The 27,142-nt window shown below is 42.8% G+C and overlaps 1 protein-coding gene and 1 long non-coding RNA gene across 6 annotated transcripts in view; one reads left to right on the top strand and one right to left on the bottom strand.

The window, feature by feature from the left end:
• The window catches only part of Msrb3 (methionine sulfoxide reductase B3), a 114,461-nt gene extending 108,841 nt beyond the window's left edge, over positions 1–5,620 (bottom strand). The window contains exon 1 of one of the 4 annotated variants that reach the window (XM_035450468.1): positions 5,171–5,620. In XM_035450468.1, the coding sequence (XP_035306359.1) occupies positions 5,171–5,592 (422 nt within the window). In that variant the 5' untranslated portion in view covers positions 5,593–5,620. Of the gene's footprint in view, positions 1–4,634; positions 4,793–5,170 lie in introns of those variants that run through there. The other 3 variants (XM_027392310.2, XM_027392309.2, XM_027392311.2) reach the window with 3 other exon arrangements.
• Positions 4,772–11,307, top strand: LOC118238229. Of its 2 annotated transcripts, none has more exons than XR_004771582.1 (4): positions 4,772–4,907; positions 7,603–7,700; positions 10,230–10,371; positions 10,874–11,307. It is a non-coding gene; the product is annotated as an uncharacterized LOC118238229 (long non-coding RNA). The 2 variants fall into 2 exon arrangements; XR_004771581.1 differs by lacking the exon at positions 4,772–4,907 and adding an exon at positions 5,517–5,656.
• Positions 11,308–27,142: the final 15,835 nt, after the last annotated feature.

Below are 27,142 nucleotides of genomic sequence, written 5' to 3'. Positions count from 1 at the left end.
AAGCAGAGGGGGGGGGAACAGGCAGACAGACAGAGAAAGAGAAAAATGGGAGGGAGGCAGGGCCCCTTTAAAAGATTTGGACCACTGTGAAGAGGCAAGGTTGGGACTGTGAGCCAAACTCCATAGTGAATGTGCACAGGCAGTGCCCTTAGTGGCTACAGCTAAGGGCATATCCTGTCAGGACCCCAAGGGCAAGCCAGTGCAGATGTCTGAACACTAACAACCCACAGCCTTTATCTATCCCTTTCTTTCTCAATACCCAGTTGAGGATTTCAGCCCAACACACCCAGCAATGCTCCTCCCACCCCGTCTCGGCTCCCTCGTTCAGGTCTATTTCTTGCTTCTTATTCAGCCCAGTGGTTTCTCTGCCAATTCGACTCATCCTGTCAACTGTTAGAAATACAACCTACAGTTCAACTCTGGTTGTGACATTTCAGGGATCAAGAAACTCCAATTTCATAGCTTACTAGGCCAGTCCAAATATTTGAGCCTACCATTAAGAGTCTTGCAGGTTCTGAGCCAAAGCAAATTCCCCAACTCTTTACTTCCACATTCTTCCCCTTTATACCTGCTCCATTTCTTCTTCATTTGCTGTCTGATGTAATATGGCATGCCCAACCAAAGTCCATTCCCTCCCACATGAGTTTGCTGTCACCTCCCCTCCTCCATCACTCCAGTTGATGGGAAATCTCCCTATCTTCCACATATTCAGTCTGCATTCAGGATGTTGGAGTGTTCATGGCAAAGCTTACAAAACCTAACAGATTAACAAAGACTAAGAAAGAATAGCGCACCTGCATTCCAGTGTCAAGGTGGAAAGTGGAGGTGGGAGTGAGGGTTTCAGGATGCTGGAAGTCAGAATCAGCGTAACTGAGGCCCACGCATGCCAGAGTGTCAAGACCCCTTCTCAGAATTATAGGCGACCCACCAGCCTGCCATACAATGAATACATATGGTCTTATAGACATTAAAGGAAGTTAAAGATTCAATTAGATAGAGAAGGGGTCACAAAAGAGCATCTGCCAAGAGACTGTAAAGATTTGGACCACTGTGAAGAGGAAAGGCTGGGACTGTGAGCCAAACCCCATAAACTCATGCTCCATAAGTTATTTCTCTATCATTTGCACACTCCTAATGAATTTACATAGGATTTACATAAGGAGTTACTTGGACTCAGCATTCTAGTGAGTAGAGTCCCAAAATTACGCTTGATGGTGGCCTACAGAACGGATGGATGGCTATCATACAGGATTCTCACCACTCTGTCACATGCCAAGCTCATAGCTCCTGAGTGTTACAGGCACTCAGTTGAGCCCCCATAGGTTTCCTTCTCTGCATTACTGCAGGAGGTCTCATGCCTACTTTACACACACTGCAGTCAAGAAGAAATTGTGTACTGTAAAGACTAATTACCATGGCTTGGTGGTAGCCTTTGATCCCAGCGCTCGGGAGGCAGAGGCAGGTGAATCTCTGTGAGTTCAAGGCCAGCCGGGTCAACAGAGCAAGTGTGTGTGTGTCTCTGTGTGTGTGTGTGTCTATGTGTCTATGTGTGTGTGTGATATATGTAAGAGATATATAGATACATGTATATCACATGAAAATGCCAACTCAGACTCTGTACTTGGCTATCCTACTTGGTTGTATAACTAAAAGAGACTTTTGGGGACATCTAGACCAACCATGTGACCCAAACTGTGTGTGTCAGGATCCTCTCCTGGGGAACTAGAATTGAGCACACATTTAATCGGCTTTGTGTTTGTGGGCAAAGGACACAGTAATAGAATAAGAGCTGTTGAGCAGTAACTGTAAACAGCAAAGAGCAGACACAAGAACAAAAACAAACACAGCCAGAGAAGAGAGACGCAAGTGAAGGCAGGGACAGGGAATGTTCCGGGCCTTCGTTACTGCTTGTAACCATAGGCCCTAATAAGGTCTGTCTGCATTTGGCTTCCAATGGTCCTCCAGTACATTCCTTTTCCCCTTCCTTCCTTCCTTTCTTTTGACTAAAACTAGTTCAGGTTTATTTCTGTCACTTGAAACAAGTAGTAATCAAAATCTTCCATAGTCAACTGACTCATCGCTGTTCTACTTTTTCTACGTTCTCTTCAAGGCTTGTGAAAAAATTTCAGAAGGTTGAGCAACTGAATACACGAACAGCGAGCAAGGTCCACAGTGAACCTTCCATGAGGAGAATGAATTGTGACCAAGAAAAGAGAAAATAAAGGACGTTCGAGGCAAAGCCATGAAAGCCATGTACAGCAATAAGAGATTCTAATACAGAGCCGATTAAAAAGCTCACCGGGTGCCTGTGCAAAGGCACGTTTAACTGTGAAGACATCAGACTGGTAAACAGGACCGAGTCTTCTGGGAGGGAGGGTTATAAAGCAATGCCTCTACCTAGGGGATTTCATTTGGAAGGTTCCCCAGGTAACTAGCAACGGGCTTTCTAAGGGCAGGAATTGTTGAGTGTACTCCGATATCTTCCTTGACCCAAATACCAAAACCAAGTTATCAGACTGAGTCAGAGGCTTCGGTTTACCTACAAAGGGCAGGCAGGCATTTGTCAGTGACAAAAACAGCAGCTCGTTTTTAAGGGGAAGAACGCATATACAACTGAATTTTAAGGAGCTCTGGTCAGGCATGTGCCTTCTGTCAAGCCAATCCTGAGGGCAGATGGCTCCCCAAAGCTGAAACCACGCCCATCAGCCCCGACTACCTGTAGACCAGTTTAACATGTGTAGCAAGCCAAAGATTGACTCGCAGATGTTTGAAGGAATGAAGTGGGTGGCTCTGCAGGGTTATGCAAACAAAACAAGTAATTTAGGGGCCTGTAGTTAGAAGGCATTTACAGAAAAAGCAGCTAAACTTTTAGAACCAAATTTACCAACCAAATCTGCAATGTCCCATATAATTATATGGGAATAAAAATCAAAGGGCTCTGACTAGTTATAATGGAGCTCAAAAGCATTATTTACTAACATTGTTTTCTGATGGTTTAATAATTTATGCTTACTAAGTGAAAAAAATACATTGGAAAAACTGATGAATTCTATTTGGGGAATAGTTTTTAGACTTTTTTTTTTTTCCTTTTGGACAGGCTGATTATGTAGCCAGGACTGGTCTGAAACTTGGCTCTCCAAGCCAGACTGACCTCAAACTCAAAAATCCTGTCTGCCTGCCCCTGCTCTGAGTGTTGGGGTAAGGGGTATCCCACCATGTTTTGTGTTAGACATTCCTACTACTGTAGCTAAAGAGCAAGGACTTCTGCCCAAAGAATTGGTTACAAGTACCTTTAAAAGTTGAAGACAGTGCTTTGATTCAAACTCTAAGTGACACTGTATTCTGCAACCTCATCCAACAGGCAGTTTACACACTGTGACAAAAATCTAAATGGCATAGAGCTACTGAATTTAATATATTAAAAAAAAAAGACACACATTCTGGACATCCACATAGGGAACTATTAAAAGCATCAGAAATTTGATTGGAACATCAGGTAGGAACAAATTTTTAAAACTATGTTTAAATAGTCCAAATATAAACTCGGTACTCCAAAAATTGGCAAGAGGCCACAGTAGAGTTGGTTTTGGTCTTCAGAGTCGGCTTGGCCACAGGCATTAAGTCAACATGTCAGACATAAACAATCAGTCATATATTCCCTTCAGAACAGCCAGTCCCTTATCACCCAGCCCAAAAGTTTTTAGAAATCCATTGATAAAATGATGTTAGAATCTGTTGATTCCTAAGAAGGACTACTCTAAAGCAGCTCCTGGACTACGAATCTTTATATTAAAAGGTGGCCCCTCGCCAGGGGTTGGTGGCACATGCCTTTAATCCCAGCACTCAGAAGGCAGAGGCAGGCGGATCTCTGTGAGGTTGAGGCCAGCGTGGTCTACAAAGTGAGTGCCAGGATAGGCTCAAAATAAGTGGCCCCTTTCTGAAGAACAACATTCACAAACAAACATAAAACTGCTGCCATAGCTACAGTGAGTATTTACAAACTGCACATTCAGTACATTTAACTATCTGTTGTTGGTTCTGAGAAACAACTTTGTCAACTCTACAACCCTGAGGATATTTTATGGGTAAAATGTTATACATATAAATACCCTTTGTCCCTCTGCAAAGGATGCAGTCAACCGTCAACCAACGTGTGTGTCCCGGGTAATCCAATCTCCTTTTGACAGTTCAGTCCATCAATGGTAAAAACAGCGACCACCTAACATCTCCTAAGTTATCCCAGTTTTCAATAACTACAATGTTTTTGCCATGCCAGGCAAAATAAAAGAACCAAGCCTTGATTAGTTGATCCTGTCCAAATTCAAGCGCCCCTGCAACATCACATTTCCCTTAAAAATCCCCCCTCACGCTTCAGATAATTGGTTTTTGACACTCAGGGGAGGGAAAACAAAAACTCCCTCATACTTTCCACATGATTCAAAGAAAATTCTTTTAAAACCTTAATGTTCCGCCTTCAGAATTATCGCACTTATCGCATAACCTACAAAGGCAGGAACACAGCAATTCTTATTCGGATAGTTTGACTTGAAATAGCCCAGTGGAAAAGTTTTGGTTTGGTTTGTTTTTATAAAAAGGTTCAGATGCTTGTTTCCACTTGAAAACAAAACTGGTACCTGATCCACTGGGGTCCTGCTGGGTTTGGGCCTATGAGATGCCAGCCTGGCCCCGGGTGCACCCTCTCCCCTTGGATGGGGACAGGATGTGGCGGGGTGTCGCGGGCTGGTGGCGTCTCCCACGTTCCCATGCCCCGGCCCGTTATCCCGGGCCAGGGCTGTGGGGGAGGCCCGAGCGGAGCGGGGCGCGCCCTGGGTGCTGCAGCACACGCCCCCGGCCACCCCGCGGAGTCACTAGGGGCCCGCTCCGGGACAGTGGCTCCCGCGGCTCAGGTTCGCGGTGGGGGGACGGGTAAGGTGTCAGCGCGAAGGCTGGCGGGGCGCGGGACTCCCGCCTGACCTCGTTCCGCGCTGTCCCTCGGTGGGACACATCCCTGGGGCCGCCCCGGCTCTGCGGCCAGGGGATGACGCTCGAGGCGGAGGAGCGGCGCGGACGCTCCCTGGATGGGGGGGTGGGGGTGGGGGAGGTTCGGGTCCCAAGCCTGACTTGGCGGAGTCGCAGGGCCGGATGGGACAGGCGGGGCTGGCGGACTCACCGGGCAGCGTGGTGGCCGCGGCCGTAGCCAGGCAGAGACCGAGGCAAAGCGCGAGAGGGCGCGGGAGGGTCCGCCGCACACTCCGGGGCAGACGATCCGCCGCCGCTGTCCGCCTCCCTCCTCCCTCCCGGCTCCGGGCGACAGACGGGGCGGCGGGAGGCATGACGGGAAATTCCTGGGCACGGGCGGCCGAGTCCAAATATGAGCATAGGAGCCGAGCGAGGGAGGACCGCAGAGAGCGCCGGCCGCGGACGGGGCCCGCTGCCCGGACCACAGCGGGCGCCAACTCCCGCCTCCTGCGCCTCCTCCACCGCCCCGAGTGCCAGCCCTGCGGGGACACGGGAGAGAGCACCCTCGCAGCCTCCACCTGAGACCCCTGAGCGGTCAGAACGCCAGAGAGCCAAGGATCTGGGGGATGACATGTCGGGGTGGTGACGGGATTAGAAGTTCTGGCCTGTTCCGAAGGCTGCGGGGGTGCCGGTTAAGGTGTGACATGAGCAAGCGCGCCTAAGCGTACTGAAGCCCATAATACAGAGAACCACCGTCTGCGACCCAGGGGGCCCACCACCCCAGTGTGTGTGTGTGTGTGTGTGTGTGTGTGTGTGTGTGTGTGTGTGTGTGTGTATGTGTGCCACCCAGTGTGTGTGTGTGTGAACCACCGTCTGCGACCCAGGGGGCCCACCACCCCAGTGCGTGTGTGTGTGTGTGTGTGTGTGTGTGTGTGTGTGTGTGTGTGTGTGTGTGTGTGCCACCCCAGTGTGTGTGTGTGTGAACCACCGTCTGCGACCCAGGGGGCCCACCACCCCAGTGTGTGTGTGTGTGTGTGTGTGTGTGTGTGTGTGTGTGTGTGTGTCCAGGTGAGAGTCCTTACCACTCCCACTTCGACTGTGTGTATGTGTGGTGTGTCGGTGAGATCAGCAAAAGGGCATCCCCTGAACTTTTATTTGAACACCATATATGGAGTCAAATCAGGCTGACTGAAAGCGTTTCCACACCAGCTACATGCTGGTTTACACCGACCTTTATTCATAATCGTACACACACACACACACACACACACACACACACACACACACACTTTTGTATTTATTGCAGACTGTCAGCGTGCAACATTGAAAGGCATTCAAAGGTACTACCTCTGATGACCAAAATGTTCCAGATGATTAATTTCAGGTCAAGCACATGACTACCTGACTGTTCTTTGGCGCTAATTCTACAATTAATCAGATCCAAATGACCCCTTGCCTCTCAAGACAATGTAATTATGTCTTAATTACTATAATAAATATTTTCCCCAAAACAAAGTTTTGACAGGATTTGGCAATGTGGGATGTTATACAATTACTTCTCAACATATTAAGATGCTGAAGAAGTGTGATTAATTGACGCAAAGCACTTAAGGGGTAAATGTCAAACAGATTTAGAGGGTGGATTATTTTAACATGAACTAAAGGGAGATAATTTGTACATCACACTGTGCTTGAAAAGGCTTTATTTGAAAGTTAGTAAACCTCATTTCCAAACAAATTCAGTTCTGGCAGAGTATGAAGGCCCATAAGCCAAAAACCCAGTGCATTTGCAACTGGCTGCCCCCAAAACATCTGGCACTAAAAAATATTATGTCCCATGAATTACACCCTACAGATGGACATATTTCACTTCACATACTAGCAATAACAGCAGATCGAAGGACAAATGGCCTAAGAAAACTAAGCGTGAATTCGTTGTAATAAAGCAAAGAAAGTCTTTGAGGGACCCTTTCCTATTAATAATATTAAGTTATTTACCCGGAACATGGACATCTAGAATAGAATGGGAAACTTGAATATCCCCCTTTCTCTACTCTCTCTCTCTTTCTCTTTCTCTCTCTCTCTCTCTCTCTCTCTCTCTCTCTCTCTCTCTCTCTTACACACACACACACACACACACACACACACACACACCGTTGAAGCTTGTATTACATAAGCAGCTGTTGTTTCTCCTGTTTTCCCAGCAACAACCAGCACAGTCCTTTCCCCATAATCTAAATGTTAAAAACTAAAAAGAGCGAAGCCATTTATAAACTGAAGATAGGAACCCTCTGCATAAAGGAAAAAGCATATTTCAAAGGACTATGGCAATTGTGGCTATGCTTAAAATATTTCTGAGCAATGATGTTAAGATGCAAAAATATAAGAAAACAGAAAGTGATGCCATTACAAAGCAAATCATGTTCATTGAGGCAGGGAATTAATGATCATTTTGCAGGCTTTACCTACCAACAGTTACTTTAAATGCCTGAATTAAGTATGTTAAGGAGAGTGAAAAAAAAAAAGAATCAAATGAATGGGTGTGTAGTAAATGGCAGATGTTAATCTAGATGTTTTTTATCTGATGTCTCAATTGAATCCTGCCAAATATCCTTAAACTTAGTATTTCTGTCTGTTCTGAAGTTTGTAGACTGCGGCATAGGAACAGAAGCTACTCCAGAAGCAGATGCAGTGTTGGAATTCAAGCCCCAATCCACCGTGTCTATACACCTTTTTACCACGTTAGTATGGTCTGTTTTCTTGACATTAAAAACATGAATAAATAAATAAGGTAGATTTGAAGAGTGTGTCCCTTGGGTTGTTACGGTTTTAAGTATCAGCAGGCACTCTGGTTGTCTCAGTTACAGGAGGTAAAGACTCACATAGAAATTCAACCAGAGGCTTAACTAGCCTCTGGGTCTCACAGGTGTGGTCTATACCTTTGATGACTCGGGGAAGAGGAGTAACACTACGTATAGACCACTATGCTCTGAGTGCCATGATTTAATCAAGAAGCTCCACAACATTTCTAAATGCCCTAAATTAGGGTTCCTAGGGCTGTGAAGAGATACCATGCCCACGGCAACTCTTATAAAGGAAAAACATTTAGTTGGGGTGGCTTACATTTTCAGAGGTTCAGTTCATTATGGTCATGGTGCGTTGTGGTGGCATGCAATCAGACATGGTACTGGAGAAGGAGCTAAGAGTCCTACAACTCCACTTGTAGGCAACAGGAAGTGGTCTTTCTCACCGGGCATGGCCTGAGTATATCTGACACCTCAAAGCCCGCCTCCACAGTGACACTATTGCTCCAACAAGACCACACCCACTCCCACAAGGCCACACCTCCTAATAGTGCCACTCCCTTTGGGGGCCATTTCCTTTCAAACCACCACTTGCCCTTTTCACCAGACTTAGTAACAATAATCTTACCTATTACTTTAAGCATTGCTTGATTTTAAGAAAAAAGGAATCACTTTCCCTGCTTCCTATGCTATCTCTCCCCTGCCCCAGTGGCACACTGGCAGACATTTATATCACACCAGGTATGTAGGGGGACCAGGTCAGTTGTATTAGCTAACTCACATGCTGTAACTGCTTCTTCTAACCTAATGTGTCTGAGGTCAAAGTTTAGAAAAGACAGACACACACAATCATCTCTTGGGTAATAGAGTCTGGCGTGGCTGGTTACGGCATGCTACAGCTCTAACGCCTCATGTTTTTCAGAACACAAGAATAATTTGTACAACTGTGGCTCCTTGTCCCTTTACCTGCCTCCCCAACCCTTGGCAGATGTCTCATTATCAACTGCCCTACAGGGAAAAATCTGACTCTTTCATCATTCTTGCCAGAGTCTATGTCACAAAGAGATGGCCACCTGAACCAGCCACCTGTCTCTTGGTTGTTCAGCTGTGGCTAACATGAAATGGTCACTTGCTACAGAACAATGCTAGCCCTTAAACTGTTTCTCTTTATCTACCTTTTTTGTCTTGGGGCTTATTACCTTTTCTGACTTTCTTGCTGTCTCTATGTCTGTCTGGCTGACAGCTGCCTGCCTTGTGGCACCAGGCCTGTCCCTTGTTCGTTCCTTCTCCTTCTTCTCTCATTCCTTCTAGTCTAGATTTCTCCTCTTTATTCTCTCTGCCTGCTAGTCCCACCTATCCTTCCTCTGCCTAGCTATAGCCGGTCAGCTTTTTTTTATTAGACCAATCAGGTGCCTTAGACAGGCAAAGTGAAATAAGTGCAACACATCTTTACATAAATAAGCAAATACAACATAAACAAAAGTAGCACACCTTTACAGAGTTAAAATAATATTCTCCAACATAAACAAATGTAACACATCTTTGCCCAGTTAAAATAATATTCCACACCAGTGCACGGCAGCGGCAACAGGCCTGAGAAGGACTGTGCTCAACACCAAGGACACCGAGTCAATACTGAACGCTATGGGAGACCCTTAAATCTTTATTTCAAATCTTCAAAAAGAATGCCATGACCATGGCTTCTGGTCCCTAGCCACCATATGCTCTGAAAAGGTACAGCCTGCCACAAAATCCGGGGGATTCCTAACTGGATAGAGACGGCTGGATGAACATAAGCATTTTCCTTCTTTTCTAGCTTGTGTCTCAGAGGGCATTTTAAATTTTATACACTTGGAGCCCTGCTGGTGTGTGTGTGTGTGTGTGTGTGTGTGTGTGTGTGTGTGTGTGTGCCCCTTAATTCTGGAGCAATCCGAAGTGATTGACATACTGTCTGATTCTTCTAGCTCTGGCTTTTGGGATGTGCAACAGTAAGTAATAAATATTTAGCAAGAGTTTCAGAATTATGAAGAAATAAATAATTGTCCCTCAGTCAGCAAAGCTGCTTGGTGTTGGCAGATTCTGTAACGGGAAGAGAGGTATGAGAGCAGCTAGCCACCAGTACAAACTGAGAGAGCACGGATAAACTCCTTGAGGTGGTGTTGATGGGAGACTTCATGTTACCCTTCTTTCACTTCGGCTGGGCCTACATGCTTCTTGCATTGGGACCATCTCAACTCTTCTATAATATCAAATGTGAAAGGTGTATGCTTTTTTTCAAACCCGCTCTTGGCTCCTTCTCCAGCATCATGTCTACCTGCCAGCCATGATGATAGTGGACTAAACCTCTGAACCTGTAAGCAAGCCCCAATTAAACGTTTTCACACCATTTCTCCTTAGCTGCAAGCCAACTCTGGCATCTGCTATTTATCAAAGTGTCTTCAATCTGAACCAGTGTCCGTGTTACAGGCAGCTGCTCCAGTGACTCGAACTTTGGCATCATCAGATTGAGATTCAAGTATGGCTTCTACCACTTCTACCACATGGGACACTGGACAGATAACTTCGACTCCAAGCCTTGATATTTTTATCTATAGAATGGAACACAAAGGTTTGTGTCATGCATGATGCTTAGCAATTAGTCCCTTGTTAGCACAGGTTAAGACTACAATAAGTGTATCTTAGCATCTTAGTGCTGTGAATAGACACCAACTCTTAACAGAGGAAAACATTTCACTGGGACTGTGCATACTTCTCCCCCATAGAAGAATACACTGGGGGGTGTGGAGATAGTTCACCCAACCCAGATATTGTTGATGGAGAAGTGATGGCCACAGCACCAGTCTTGAGTCTGTAGAACCTGAGAGTCAACTGCAGTGGCAAGCAAAAGTGTGACCATCAGCCCAGGCCCCCAGCAGTGCAGGCTGGCCCCACTAAGACCATTATAACAGTACTACTGGAGTACCCCAAGCTGAGGAAACAGGATGGCTCATGAAGAATGACTGGAGATTACAGAAAGCTAGATGGGGTACATCTATATCCATGCCACTTTTCCCAACACTGCTCTTTCAGGAATCAAATGATAATAGCTAATTTTTATTAAATCTCCTCAGCTCCCGAAATCCAAGACCAATTGGCACTTATTTGAAGTGTATGGTAGTGGTGGACCTTCAGAGACTCTGCCAACCCTCTGTTTCAAGTAAAAGTTTCATTGTTTCATACTGTGGCATGAAAAAAAATCTTAATACTGGGGCAGGTCACCTTCCTACAAGGTGTTGGCCAGGGAGGACCTTGATGTCTATCACATAATAAAAGTTATTACAATGTGCCAGAAGTGGTGGTAAGTCCCTGTTGCTGAGACACCACATGCTTCATTCAGCAGCAGAATCTAAAGATACCAGACAGAAGCTCCACCCCTGACTGCTGGCCATTGTGATGCTAGAAGGTGCTAGGCAGGATGATGAGGAAGAATTGTCACTGATGGTCCCGATACATATGACACTACTTTATTAGTCACTTTCCTGTGACCAAGGCAACTTATAGAAGGAAGAGTTTATTTTGGACTTACAGTTCTAGAAGGTTTGAGTCCATGATGGCTCACCAGAGGTTGCGGACAGTACATGGTGGGCACAACATCTGGGAGCTCACCTGACAAACTGGAAGTAAGAAAACAGAGAGCACTAACTTGAAATAGCATAAGGTCCTTTGATACCAGTGATATAGTTCTCAGTTGGGAACCAAGTATTCAGATGCCAGAGACAGATGGACGGGGGAATATCTCATTCAAACAACCACAACTACCAACATACCAGACAAGAAGTGACTGCTGGTGCAATAGTGGCAGAGCCGTTAAAGAGTACAACTAACTGCTTTCTCATTGAATGTTAGGCATACTCTAGGAGAGGAAACTCATAGCTAGTACCATAAACCAGGGCAACTACTTGAAGCTGGGGAAGTAATAGGTTCCTGTGGGGAAAGCAATCACTATTGTTAGTTGAACACATATGATATGCTTATCAGATTGCCTTATGAGTTTATGAACATTTATGTCTATGCCATTGTGTTACATTTACTGCAGCTGTCAGCCTAGGTCATGGAGGGAAACTGTTTTTAGACAATGGTTACTGCTGGGACCCAACTAGTCATATTGTGGATAAGGGACTTGTGTGGGATGGCATCTCAGTGTTAAATGATTAGATATCTGTGTCACTCTGCCAGGTTCATCATAGAAGATAGGGTGGAGAGAATGTAAGAGCCTCAGAAAGGGGTGGGATGTTGCCCTGCTCTCCATTTCCTCCAAACTGAAATATTCCATCTCGGAGGGGATAATGTGAGACTCGGAAGCTAACAGATACTAAGAGGCTTATCGAGGTTTTGGACTGTGTCTTTGGAGATGGAGTCTCACATAGCCTAAGCTTCAGCCGAGGATGGCTTCAAACTCCTGATCCTCCTGCCTCTCACCACCAAGTGCTGGGATTACTGATGTGTGCTACCATATCCAGTACTCAAGTTATTTTCTTAAAGATTTAAGTGTATGAGTGCCTCTCCCTCTCCCTCTCCCTCTCCCTCTCCCTCCCTCCCTCCTTCTCCCTCTCCCTCTCCCTCTCCCTCTCCCTCTCTCTCTCTCTCTCTCTCTCTCTCTCTCTCTCTCTCTCTCTCTCTCTCTCTCTCTCTGTGTGTGTGTGTGTGTGTGTATGCATATACATGAGTACAAGTGACTTCGGTGACCCAAAACAAGCAAGCAATCATCAGGGGCCCTGGGGCTGGAGTTGCATATGATTGTGAGTCTCCTGACATGGGACCTGGGAATTTTGAACTCTGGTCCTCTGCAAGAACAGTAAGTGCTCATAATCACTGAGCCATTTCTCCAGCCACAAAGAAACATTAAACTATCGCTGGGGAAGAGGAGAGGTGACTTCAGAAGAGCCACCCACATGCTGGGCAGGAGCGTCACAGATTGTAACTGTCCTGACCCTTCACCCTTTCATTCTGGGGTCTGCTGTTCCGTGATGCAGCTGCCTCTGAGTCATCCGTGCTTCTGTTAGTAATCTCAACAAACACATTTGTTCACCAAACACAACTCAGGAAGAATCATTTATCTGGTCTGACAGTGCTTTGTCTGGGCCAAATAGACATCCATTCATGTCTCCCCAAGAAAAGCCCATCACAGGAATGTTTGTTATCTCTTAAAGCTGCTGTCATAAAAGTAGAGCAATCAACTTGTGAGTAAGCAGGAATCTATTCAAGTTTCATGCCGTGTGACAGTCGTGTCTGACTTTGCAATTCATTTTACTTCTCTGAGGTTTTCCTTATATCTTAAAGTAAATTAATACCTGTCTTGTCTATTATGTAAGATGCCTGGAATGAAGTTAAACAATGGGGCCTTTAAAACTACTGATAACCTGAAGGAAGTCATGGTTGAGGCTGTTTGTGTTTTTCTAAATTTGCCCTTTCTTTGAATAAGCCAATGCTGTGTGCATATCTTGCCGATGCTTCCCTAAGAGCCCAATACAAACTACATTACATATTCATGAATGCATGGATAATATAATTTACAAAGCCCAGTGATCAGAAATCACTTTGTTGGATGGTTATGGCCCAGTCAGTAAAATGCCTGTTGTGTAAACATGAAGATGTTGAGTTCAGATCCCTAGCACCCACATAAGAGCCAGGGGCAGAGGCATGCATTTCAAACCCCAATGCTGGGGGCAGGGTGGAGTGGGTTGGGGTGCTGGACTGACAGTAAATCCAGATCTGGCATCCATTAGCCAGCAAGTCTAGTTAAATCAAGTTCCAAGACCTCGAGGCCCTATCTCAAAGGTAAGATGGACACTGAGCATGATTGACAATTGACATGGACTTCTGACCTACACATATGTACACACAGAGAGAAAAACATTTTGTAAAGGACAGATCATAAATTCTTTTGGTGAAAGAGAAATGTAAAGAAAATAGCTTCTAAGGAGCTGGAGTGTGCTGCAGGCAATGGGGTAGAGTGTTGGGAAGGCTGTCTCAGCAGGTGTCGAAGAAACCAGAAGCCTAAAATGTGAGACTACAGTTGAACAATAGCAGATCTGGAGAAATATAGTTAGTAGATGTCATGCAGAATATGCAAATACATTTGGATCTTTGCTAGAGAAAATCATTTTATAGCCTGAATATGTCTGAAATATTGTATGGAGCATACTCAAATAGTCATGATTTATCTGAAATCAGCCTTAGGTACTCTTGACTTTTATTGGCTAAGTCTGTAGTCATTGAGATAATCAGTAAATGCAGTCCCACACCCATGTCCATATTTCTATCAGGTACATTCATTTTCCTTTAAAGGCCCATCTATGTTCCAGTTAGGGTACGCGATTCAGTAATGTTATGGTGGTATTCATTGCTTTTTGTTTGTTTGTTTGTTTGTTTGTTTGTTTTTGAGATGGGGTCTTAGTTCAGACTCATCTGGAACCCTGTGAGCAGTCTTGTCTCAACTTCCCAGTTCTGGGATTATAGCTTTATTCTACTGAAAACCATTCTGGCACTGTGCTATATAGTCTCTAAGAATGTGGACATGTGCTTCTGCACCCCCAGTGTATGGGCTATCTAGCAGTGGAACAACTGACCCACTTTCCACAGGAGAGACAATGAATTGGATATGTGGATCCAAAGACCCACAGTCTTCTCCCTTATCCTCCATTTACACAGCAGGAAGGGACACAGTGCATGACACATTGGCAGGAAGGTCTCCCTAGGGCCCCTACCCCAAAAGCTTACAGCAGCCTCAGCCTCAGGCTTTGAGTGGAGAGTGTATGTATGACATAGGCAACAAAAGAAAGGTCCAGGCTGTGAGGCCTGTGAGGGGGGGAGTAGGAGCCACTGAGATCAAAGGGAATTCATCTGATGTGACAATGTGAACAAGCAGGTAGGGCAGGCAGGTCAAAAGCAGGAGCCCTCAGGAGGCAGACTCTCCATGGAAAACAACGGCCCTTGAAAACTTAGGTGGGACAAAGGAAAATCCAAACTACAGAGGTAGAACTCTAATCTTGTCTCTCCTACTTTGTAATTCCATTCTGAAATACGGTGTAAGACTTGGCAGGACTTGGATCCTGAATGGCTCCCGTTAGCAATAGAGAAACTTGGAAATCAACCTAAAGTCTTCCTCCTTTTGTGACTCCTCCAAGTACAATAAATATGTTAAAATGATGCTGGCCCTTTAACAGGGTTGGAGTGATTACACAGAATGTATGAAAGTTCAATTCTCATAGAGGACCCCCCACTCTGTCCTGACCTCTGCTGAGGTGAGTGTTCCCTCTGCTACCAACCAACTTTCGCTATCACCCCTTCCTTGGATCTTTCTGGGCCTGCTCCTGGCATAGAGTAGACCCGCCCAGACAGAGAGGACCTCCCTGAGGCCAGAAACCCCTCACTCTTGGTTCTCCCCCCCCCCCCCCCCCCCCCCCGCCCTGACCTCTGCTGAGAATACCAGGAGAGGCCAGACCATCTAGGGCTGTAGACACTGAAGTTTTGGCCCATGTACACCACCAGGTGACAAGAAGAGATAGAGAGACCCCACCTGCACCCACTGGAAGAAGAGATGGGAAGAAAACAGAGTAAGAACACACTCAACAACAGAAAGACCAATATGACACCACCAGAATCTAGGGACTCCACATTAGCAAGACCTGAAAAGCACAACACAGAGGAAGAAGAAGAGACCGACCTAAAAATCTACTTTATGAAGATGATAGAGACCTTTAAAAGAGGAAATGAGAAAATCTCTTAAAGAAATAGGAGAAAAAACAAACAAAAAATTAAGAAATAAATAATTCTCTTAAGGAATCTGAAGAAAGCCATGAAAAACGGCCAAACAAGTGAAGGAAGCACTCGAATCAGTTCAAGGCATGAACGCTGAAATAGAAACAATAAAGAAAACACAGAATGAGGGGATGCTGGAAATAGAAAGGCTGGATAAATGATCAGAAACTAAAGCTGTGAGTATAACCAATAGAATACAAGAGATGGAAGAGAGAATCTCAGCTATTGAAGACTCGCTAGAAGATATACAGTCATCGACCAAAGAAAATCTCAAGTCCAACAAATCCCTAACACAAAATATCCAGGAAATATGGGACACTGTGAAAAGGCCAAAGAATATAGGTATAGACGAAGAATAATAGGTATAGATGAAGATGAAGAAATACAGCTCAAAGGTACAGAAACATATTCAACAAAATCATAGAAGAAAACTTCCCCAACCTACAGAAGGATATGCCTATGAAAATACAAGAAGGTTACAGAACATCAAATATGCTAGACCACAAAAAGAAGTCCCCTCACCACATAATAATCAAAACACCAAACTTACAGAATAAAGAAAAAATTAGGAGCAGCAAAGGAAAAAGGCCAAGTAACATATAAAGGCAAACCTATCAGAATTACTCCCAACTTCTCAATGGAAACTTTAAAAGCGAGAAGGTCCTGGATAGATGTCCTACAAACACTAAGGGAACATGGCTGCTAACCCAGACTACTATACCCAGCAATCACTATAGATGGAGAAAACAAGATATCCCAAGACAAAACCAGATTTAAACAATATATATCCACAAATCCAGCCCTACAGAAAGTACTGGAAGGAAAACTCCAACCCAACGAAGATAACTACACTCACAAAAACATAGGCAATAGATAATCCCACTTTATCAAACACCAAAATAGAAAAGAAGGGGAAATTCACACAGTAACACCAGCAAAACTAAATCCAAAACAAATAAGAACCAATAATCAATGGACTATAATATCCCTCAATGTCAATGGTCTTAGCTTGCCTATAAAAAGATACAGGCTAACAGATTGGATATGAAGACAGAATCTATCCTTCTGCTGTATACAAGAAAAACACCTTAACTTCAAAGACAGACATTACCTCAGAGTAAAGGGTTGGGAAAAGATTTTCCAATCAATGGACCCACGAAACAAGCTGGTCTAACAAATTAGACTTCAAACTAAAATCAATCAAAAGAGATGAAGAAGGGCATTTCATATTTATCACAGGAAAAGTCCATCAAGATGAAGTCTCAATCCTGAATATCTATGCCCCAAATACAAAGGCACCCACATTTGTAAAAGAAACATTACTAAAGCTCAAACCACACATAAAACCTCACACACTTATAGTAGGAGACTTCAACACCCAGCTCTCACCACTAGACAGGACCACCAGACAGAAACTTAACAAAGAAACAAAGGATCTAACAGAAGTTATGACTCAATTGTATTTAACAAACATCTATAGAACATTCCATCCAAAAACAAAAGAATATACCTCAGTGCCACATGGAACCTTCTCTAAAATTGACCACATACTTGGCAACATAGCAAACCTTCACAGATACAAAAAAATTGAAATAACCCCCTGTATCTTATCAGACCACCATGTTTTAAAGTTAGAATTCAACAACAACACAAATTGCAGAAAACCTACAAACTCATGGAAATTGAATAATGCCCAATTGCACCATTCCTGGGTCAAGGAAGAAATAAAAAAAGAAATTAAAAATTTCCTAGACTTTAATGAAAATGAAGACACAATATACCCAAACTTATGGGACACTTTGAAAGCAGTGCTAAAACGAAAGTTTATAGCACTAAGTGCCCACATGAAGAAACTGGAGAATAGTCACACTAGAGAATTAACAGCACAACTGAAAGCTCTAGAACAAATGGAAGCAAACTCACCATGGAGGAGTAAACGCCAGGAAATAATCAAACTGAGGGCTGAAATCCAATAAAGTAGAAACTATGAAAACATTACAAAGAATCAATGAAACAAAGAGTTGGTTCTTTGAGAAAATCAACAAGATAGACAAACCTCTATCCAAACTAACCAAAAGGCAGAGAGAGAGAGAGAGAGAGAGAGAGAGAGAGAGAGAGAGAGAGAAAGAGAGAGAGAGAGAGTATGCTAAATAACAAAATCAGAAATGAGAAGGGGGATATAACAACAGACACCAAGGAAATCCAGAGAATCATCAGGTCATATTTTGAAAACCTGTACTCCACAAAATTTGAAAATCTAAAGGAAATGGACAATTTTCTGGATATCACTTACCAAAATTAAATCAAGAACAGATAAGCAATTTAAACAGACCTATAACCCCTAATGAAATAGAAGCAGTCATCAAAAGTCTACCAACCAAAGAAAGCCCAGGGCCAGATAGCTTCACTGCAGAATTCTACCAGAAATTCAAACACGAGATAATACCAGTATTCCTCACATTGTTCCACACAATAGAAGCATAAGGGACATTGCCAAACTCTTTTTATGAGGCTACAATTACCTTGATACCCAAGCCACACAAAGACACAACTAAAAAAGAATTACAGACCAATATCCTTCATGAACATCAATGCAAAAATAGTCAACAAAATACTGGTGAATCGAATCCAAGAACACATCAGAAAAATCATCCACCATGATCAAGTAGACTTCATCCCAGGGATGCAAGGATGGTTCAACATATGAAAATCTATCAATGTAATCCACCATATAAACAAACTGAAAAAGAAAAACCACATGATCATCTCACTATATGCTGAAAAAGCCTTTGACAAAATCCAACATCCCTTCATGATAAAGATCTTGGAGAGAACAGGAATAGCAGGAACATGTCTAAACATGATAAAAGCAATATACAGCAAACCAATAGCCAACATTAAACTAAATGAAGAGAAACTCAAAGCGATTCCTCTAAAATCAGGAACAAGACAAGGCTGTCCACTCTCTCCATATATCTTCAATATTGTCCTTGAAGTTCTAGAAAGAGCAATAAGACAACAAAAGGAGATCAAGTGGATACAAATTGGAAAGGAAGAAGTCAAGCTTTCACTATTTGAAGACAATATGATAGTCTACATAAGGGACCCGAAAAACTCTACCAGGGAACTCCTACAGTAGATAAACACCTTCAACAAAGTATCAGGATACAAAATTAACTCAAAAAAAAAAAAAAAACAGTAGCCCTATTATATACAGGTGACATGCAGATGATTGCAGATAGATCCATATCTATCACCATGCACAAAACTTAAGTCCAAATGGATCAAGGATCTCAACATAAATCCAGTCACACTGAACCCTCTAGAAGAGAAAGTGGGAAATACCCTTGAGCAAATTGGTACAGGAGGCCACTTCCTGAACATAACACCTGTAGCACAGACATTGAGATCTACAACTAATAAATGGGACCTCCTGAAACTGAGAAGCTTCTGTAAGACAAAGGACATAGTAAGACAAAACGCCAGCCCACAGAATGGGAAAGGATATTCACTAACCCCACATCTGACAGAGGGCTGATTTCCAAAATATACAATGAACTCAAAAAGCTAGTCTCCAAAACACCAATCTATGAAATTAAAAAGTGCGGTGCAGAACTAAATAGAGAATTCTCAATAGAGGAATCTAAAATGGCTGAAAGACACTTAAGAAAGTACTCAAAATCCTTAGCCATCAAGGAAATGCAAATCAAAACAACTCTGACATACCATCTTACACCAGCCAGAATGGCTAAAATCAAAAATACCAATGACAGTTATGCTGGAGAGGATATGGAGAAAAAGGAACACTTCTCCATTGCTGGTGGGAGTGCCAACTTGTAAGACCACTTTGGAAATCAGTATGGTGGTTTCTCAGGAAAACGGGAATCATCCAGCAATTCCTCTCTTGGGCATATACACAAAGAATGCACATTCATACATCGAGGACATATGTTCAACTATGTTCATAGCAACGTTGTTTGTAATAGCCAGAACCTGGAAGCAACCTAGATGTCTAGATAGAGAAAATGTGATACATTTACACAATGGAGTACTACTTAGCAGAAAAAAGCAATGGAATCCTGAAATTTGCAGGCAAATGGATGGCACTAGAAGAAACAATCCTGAGTGATTTAACACAGTCACAAAAAGACAAACATGGTATGTACTCACTCATATATGAATTTCAGACATAGAACAAAGGATTACCAGCCTACAATACACATCACCAAAGGAACTAGGAAACAAGGAGGATTCTACAAGAAGAATACATGGACCCTAGAGAAGGGGAAGGGGACAGGATCTCCTGAGCTAATTGGGAGCATAAGGGTAGGGGAGAGGGAGGTGGGAGAATGAGAGGAGGGAAAGAGGAGGGGAGAGGGGGAAATGGGGGAGCAGGAAGGTTGAGTTAGGGAAAGAATAAAGGAGAGCAAGATGAGAGATACCATAACAGAGGGAGCCATTATAGGTTCGAGGAGAGATCTGGCACTAGGAAGATTTCCAGAGATCTACAAGGATGACACCAACTGACAATCTAGGCAATGGTGGAGAGGCTACCGTAAATGCCTTTCCTCTATAATGAGACTGATGACGACTTTATATGCCATCCTAGAGCACTCATCCAGTGGCTGACAGCAGAGGCAGACACCCACAGCTAACCATTGAACTGAACTCTGGAACTCAGATGCAGAGAGGGAGGAGTGAAGAGCAAGGGGGTCAAGACCAGGCTGGTGAAACCCACAGAGTCAGCTGACCTGAACAAGGGGGAGCGCATGGACCCCAGACTGAGGTCTGGGAGGCCAGCACAGGACTGATACAGACCCCTGAACATGGATGTCAATGGGGAGGCCTTGGCACTCTATGGGGCCTCTGGTAGTGGATCAGTATTTATCCCTGGCATAAGAAAGGACTTTGGGAGCCCATTCCACATGGAGGGATGCTCTCTCAGCCTGGACACATGGGGGAGGGCCTAGTCCCTCCCTAGGATGATGTGGAAGACTCTGGAGATCCCCATGGAGGGCCTTACCCTCCCTGGGGAGCAGAGGGTGGGTGGAATTGGGGGCTGGTGGAGGGTGGGGGACGAGAGAGGGCGGGGAAGAAGGGATTGACATGTGAAGCAGGCTTGTTTGAAATAATAAAGATAATAAAAATAAATAAATAAATAAGAAAAAAAAGAACTTCGGAGCATTCATAATTGTAAGTCCAACAGAAAGCCAGATAGGGCTAAAAGAGAAACCCACAAAGGGCTTTTACACTAAGGTTTGTATGTGTCTTCCAGTAGATTCGATGAATTAGAATTCTAGTTCAGTTTTCCTTTTCTAGGAAAGAAAGTATGTATACTGAATGTCACCAGGTATTTGGGACAGTCATATTGTTATTCTGTCAAATTTGATGAATTGGACTCATCATGCAAACCGACCCTGAACTGTAATGAGTAATTTACACTATATAATTTGACTAATTAGTGTAGTGACGCACACTAACCACCTGCTTCCGGGTTAACCTGACTTGTACACTGCATGTTGCTGGATTCATTCACTGACCGATGTGGATTGCTTATGACGCCTGTGCTTCTGTTTGGTGAGATTGGCTTGCAAATGTCCCCCTTCTGTTCCTTGGCTTCCTAGTCAGGGATTTATGCCTTTCCTCTTTGGTGCAACTGAGATTTCATTTTAAAATGAAGCACCAAAGAGCAAGGACCTCAATGGAAAAAAAAATTCAGTTATTGCCAAGGAGCCTCAGCTTAGAAATAGTAAAAGCAATACTCAGCGGTGGGCAATTTTAACAATTGTTTTATTGCCTTATCCACAGTACAAACAACTACAACACTGTTTAACTGGCCTGAAGTCAGAGATCAGTATGGGTCAAAGCTGGAATGGGAACACTCGTCTAACTCCGGAGACCACGCCCTCTATTGTCTCCCCTCTTTCCAAACCCAGACCTGGCCAGATTTTGCATAATACCTGCTAACACTACCAACTCAGGCCAAAATAAACATGGCCCTTTCCCAATGTGCTGCGATGATTAAACTCTAAATGTCTGAACTTCATTACCAAAGATTGGCAGTGACCCAAAATAAACTAGCAGAGGAGACCAATTTTAATGAGTGAAGACAATTATAGGAATCAACATAATGAATGCACACGAGGTTTTGTCAATAAACATGTAACTCAACAGACTGCAACCCGAAGCTAATTTTGAAGTCCTCTCTGCCCAATGTTATGTGAGTATGCCATTCATTCTTGACAGTTTCTCGCCTTTTAACAACTGTGATAAAGAAGTACCCTTTGAAGTCAACAGTGTTGTCAGTAACAAAAATAAATTGTAGTTGCCTATGCCAAGGGCTGTTCCTGCCAGCCAATGCATGTTCAAGCACATCCTGAAGGCTTCTGGAGAACACTGAGTGGGAACTGAAGCCTTAACTGGATAAGGACCGTTCCTTTCTTCCTATCCCCTCAAAAAGATGTAGCTCTCATTTACAGTGACACCGAGCCTGCTCCAGATTTGTAACAGACTTCTGTGAGAATCGACACTTTGAGTAGCATCCTAGCTTTCTGATCTAAGTATCAGAGAAAATGATGGAGGACCTTCCAACAACAGTGTCCTACGTGGCACGCATTTGAGATAATATGAGTACAACTTCCTCAATACTATTCAAAACATATCCAAACTCTTCCTATCATCTGACAATTCCTTAAAATTTCCCGTTGCTGGAGAGATGTTAAGTGGTTAAGGACTCTTCAGCAGAACACCCAAGTTTGTTTCCCAATTTCTCTATCAGGCACTCACAACTATCTGCAACTCCAACTCCAGGGGATCCAACACCCTCTCCTGGCTATCTCTGAAATCTGCACACATTTGACATATACTCACACTGAATGCAATGAAAACATCCTCTAAGATGGACTTCCGAGACTCTCAAAGTGTTTAAGATCTCAGGAAGTCAATGAGAACAACAGAAAACTGCTCAAATTACAAGCATGGCCAGAGACTATGTCAGCGTGAGAGTCCGTAAAGAACTGACAAGGACAAAGGTTGATGTTGTACTACACGGAGACAGGCCTAGAGACAGCCTGCAAGAAAAACAGACAGACTGTGGTAATTCTTCAAAAATGATTCTGACTTTGAAGAGACCAAACACTTGGAAATTACCATCATATGCTTCCAAATACTTTTGTCAGAAAAAAAAAAAATAGGAAGAAATTCTGGAAGTTAGTATAATTATAATCTAACTTGTTACATATAACTTTAGTAATTTGAATAAAGTACTTCAAATGAAACTGTTATGAAAATCTGGTCCCTAAGGTGGATTTAAGTGACTTTGAGTGTCAATTAAGCCAAAATGAGGATCTACTTCAATGAAGGCATTTATTCTCTCCCTTTATCTGCTGCATGCTTTGTTAACAATTTAACATATTTAATTAGCTCTATTCTAGTAGAGCCAGCCTTTTATTAATCATGTTAGTTAAAAATACTGCCTGCTTACATCAGTCTTCCAGTTGATATTCTAGGATTTCAATTAAAATCACTGCACATCAATCTATGTTTACAGGCGCTTTACCAGACTTGTACTAACCCATGTAAAGGAAGAATTAGCTCATTAGTTATATTCACTCTACCAAGGACAATCTTTTTGTTTTCCTTGAGTTCTCTTGGAAAAGCTTCTCACACAGGGCTTACACCTTTGATGTTGGGTATCTGTTGATCAAATACTAAGCTAGAATGTTCCCACGGAACATGTGGGAACTGACACCAATAAAATAATGCCATTTCTTCAAAGACTGAGGATGAGTTGTAACTATGGGAACAAAAAGAAACAGTTTAACAACTTATTTCTAGGGACACAAAGCTAGCTTGAATAAATTGTTCATAAACTAGATTAAATATAAAATATTTTTTACATGAACTGATGATCTGATCATAAAGGAAACCTTGAGGCCAGGGAAAAAAGCAAAAGGATAACATAGTGACACCATCAGTGCAGAGCCAATGGCAGACAAAGGGGTGTCTGTAGAGCTCTAGTGACCTGGAGACTTCAGCAAGGGACACATTCTTCTTATGTCTACAGGGGCTGCTCTCCAAAAAGGGCACAGGCTGTTCCACAAAACAAGCCTCAGTCCATAAGAAAAGGCTGAGATAATACAAAGTATGTCCTTAAACCACATGGTTTAAATCAGTTATAATCAACTACTATGAAATCTGGAGAGTTCACCAGCGTGCAGGCATGAGATACAGTTCTAAGCAAGTAACGGGTCAAGAAGAAATTTCAAGGGAAACCGAAATATTTGAAGATGAATGAAAACAGAACTATGATATGCCAAAACTCATGGAAGGCAACTAGAACAATGCTTGCAAAGAAATGCACAGCCCTAAAAATTTATGTTAAAACAGTAAGATTTCAGACCAGTAATCTAAATACCATGTCTTAAGACCTCAAAAAACAACAAAACCTAAAGTAAGCAGAGCAACTGACTAGGAAGGAATTTAATGATACAGAAAATAGAAAAATAGATAAAATAAAACAAAAAATAATGGATTTTTGAAAGCATCAACAAGCTAGACTGACAAGGGAAAGAAATTAAAGACTCAAATTATGAAAATTATGTGTTAGGGGTCATTCCAGAAGCAGAGCTATAAGAGAATGGCGTGGACATTAACACAAACCAATTAGATGACAGATGACATGGAAAATTCCTAGAAGGAGACAAATTACTGAATTTGATTAAGAAGAAATGTGAGTTGATTCAACAGATATGAAAAATGATTTAGTAATTAATAATAAATAATAATTCTAATAATAAACTACCCACAAATGCCCTGACCCTGATGCCTTTTCTGGTAAACAGAAAATGATCACATCAGTTTCTGTCCCAAAAGGTAAAAAGAGCATTTATTAAGTCATTCTGGGCCTAGTCTTAATGCACTAAAACCAGACAAGACCTCACAAGAAAACTACAGTTTGTTAGGAATGCAGATGCAAAAATCCTCAAATACTATCAGGCCAAATGCAGCAACATATAGAAATCATGTTACAAATCATGACCAGCACATGAGACTTATCACACAAGCACAAGACTGTCTTAGCATTTGAAAATCAACCTTAAAAGACAAAAACCTCATCATCTTAATAGATTTAAGAAAAATTGGTAACATCCAAAAAGATTCCTGATAAAAGCAATCAACAAACTAGACCCTTAACTTCAAACTGACAAACCCAAATTATGTAACACCGTGTGATGAATAAAATCACACTTTACTGCTAACATGATAAATGAGACAGAAGTACTGGGAGGAAGTGGAAACTTAGGGAGGCAGGCCTTACTGGGAGGTCCTTTTACTGGGGTCATGCTCTTGCAGGTAATGGTGGGACACTGCCTCTCTTCTTGTCCCTTCAATTCTTTCTGGCTCACAAGGCCAGCAACTTGCTCTGCAATGAGCCCCACCATCACATGCCACTCTTGCCAAAGGTTCACGGTTATGAGACCACTCAGTCTGGACTTACCTCTAGAGTCAAGAACCAGAGCAACCTATGTTAATTGCCTTAGGTATTTTGTTATGGTAACAGGACGCCAACAGACAGACATATGTTTAGTAATGAAGGACCTGTGGATTATACCAAAGTTCTACTCTTTGATGGTTAACATTCCTATTAATAGTGTGCAGGATTCCCATTTCCCCATATCCTTGACAACACCTGTTACTTTCGATCAACTCAGCAGACTTTGCTTTGACTTTAATTTGCATTTCCCCAATGGTTATTCTTTTAACATGCTGGTCAGCCATTTGAGAAGTAGCTACTCACATGCTTTATCCCATTTCTTAATCAGGATGTGTTTGCTTGCTTTGTGTGAATTCCTTATATATTTTGGATATTAACTTCTTATACGAGATGTAAGGTTTTAGCTGGACTTAAGTGAACCTAGCCTTTAACTACTGGGTCATTTCTCCAGCCCTGTTACATTGTTCTCTACGCCTAAATTCCCCTCTCTCCAAATTCAGGAATGCATGTAGTTCTGTGATGTCTAAGGAGAAAAAGTAAATCTAAACACACAGGTTCTATTGTCTTTTAAATCTAAACATCAACAAAATGTGTCTAGCATGCTATCTGCAGGGTTTCCTTAATTGGGATCGGAACCAAAAGGTAAGCACCCAGGGTATCAGTTTCTTTACGACACAAGTCCCAGTTTCTAATGATTCTCAGCTCTCCAGCACATGACAGTGACTGCCTATGTTCTGCCTGGGTTGGCACACTCTGAAATGCCATCTGGAGAAAGTGATTTGCAGAGACAGGTCTAGGAGAAAAAGGGCAAAGAAGCCATGTAGATTACCTATGATTTCATGATACGAAAAGCAGGGAAAGGTCTCTGGAACAAATCTTATTAAAGATATTTGGCACACAGAATGTCTAAACACTGCTCACTTAGAAACAACTTGTGCAAACTGTAAACCCAAAAAGCCCAATACAAGGCTCTGATATGCATAACACATTCAAGAATGCACACACCAGTGAGTATGATGAAAAAGGACCTTATGACATGGCTCCACACAACAGCTCTTACTATCCTATTGCAAGAACAGATGCTCTACTGAGGGCTCAAGGGAAATACTTTTACCATTGTGACTCCAACAAATGCTAGACCAGGTCAGTGCCTTAGCCCATACCTCCCCTGTTCTGTATCTTGATCTACTAAGATGCACCCAAGTTCCTCTGTATCTCTGAATCCTGTCTATTTTCCTTCCATGTTATCCACATTATCTTTTAACTTACTATATTCTTCTTTCAGATGTGACCATCTTCAGTATTAGCCTGTTCTTTCCATCTCTGTATTCCTAACAGAGACAACCAGTGTCAACAACATTAGCAAGCCGTAAGTCTACCTAGTAACTGATGAGGCAAATCTAAAGGACTAATTGTGATTGGTTTATAATGGGCTAAGGCTTTCAGTAAGAATGCATGAACTGTTGTCTTTACTGAGGAAATTAGTTGAACTAAAGTGCTTAGTGACCCAGCCTATTTACATTCTTGTCAACATTTGATCCAAACATTTGAGGGTTAAATGAGGACATTTTCATAAAGAAAAGCAAAGTTTGAAGATGGGGATTAGCGAGAATAGGAAGAGGAAGAGAGGGTAATGGGGGATAAATATACATTATATGCACACATAAAAAATATCATAAGAAAGCACATTACTATGTATAATTAATATATGCTAATTGCTCTAAAATGGATGGTTACAAGGCTGGTGGCTCAGCTATGTAATCTCAGCACTTGAAAGGGTAAGGCAAGACTGCCAAGTCTGAGGCCAGCCCATAGGCTCCCAAGTTGGAGGCCAGCCTATGGGCTAAGGCAGGAGGACTCCCAAGTCTGAAGCCAGCCTACACTACATAGTGAGTTGCAGGCCAGTCTAGGTCACAGAGTGAGACTGCCATCTTGAAAAGCTAAAACAAACACCCAAGTAACTAACTTAATGGTCCTCATCCTTATAAACACAGAGCCATCCATAGAACCTCAGAAAAGGGAGATTTAAAATACAGACACCCACTTTCACTGGCAAAAGGAAAGACACAAGACACTTTACAAG

The sequence above is a fragment of the Cricetulus griseus genome, assembly GCF_003668045.3.
Source record: "Cricetulus griseus strain 17A/GY chromosome 1 unlocalized genomic scaffold, alternate assembly CriGri-PICRH-1.0 chr1_0, whole genome shotgun sequence".
Lineage (NCBI taxonomy): Eukaryota > Metazoa > Chordata > Mammalia > Rodentia > Cricetidae > Cricetulus > Cricetulus griseus.
This window is presented reverse-complemented; position numbering and strand designations above follow the sequence as displayed.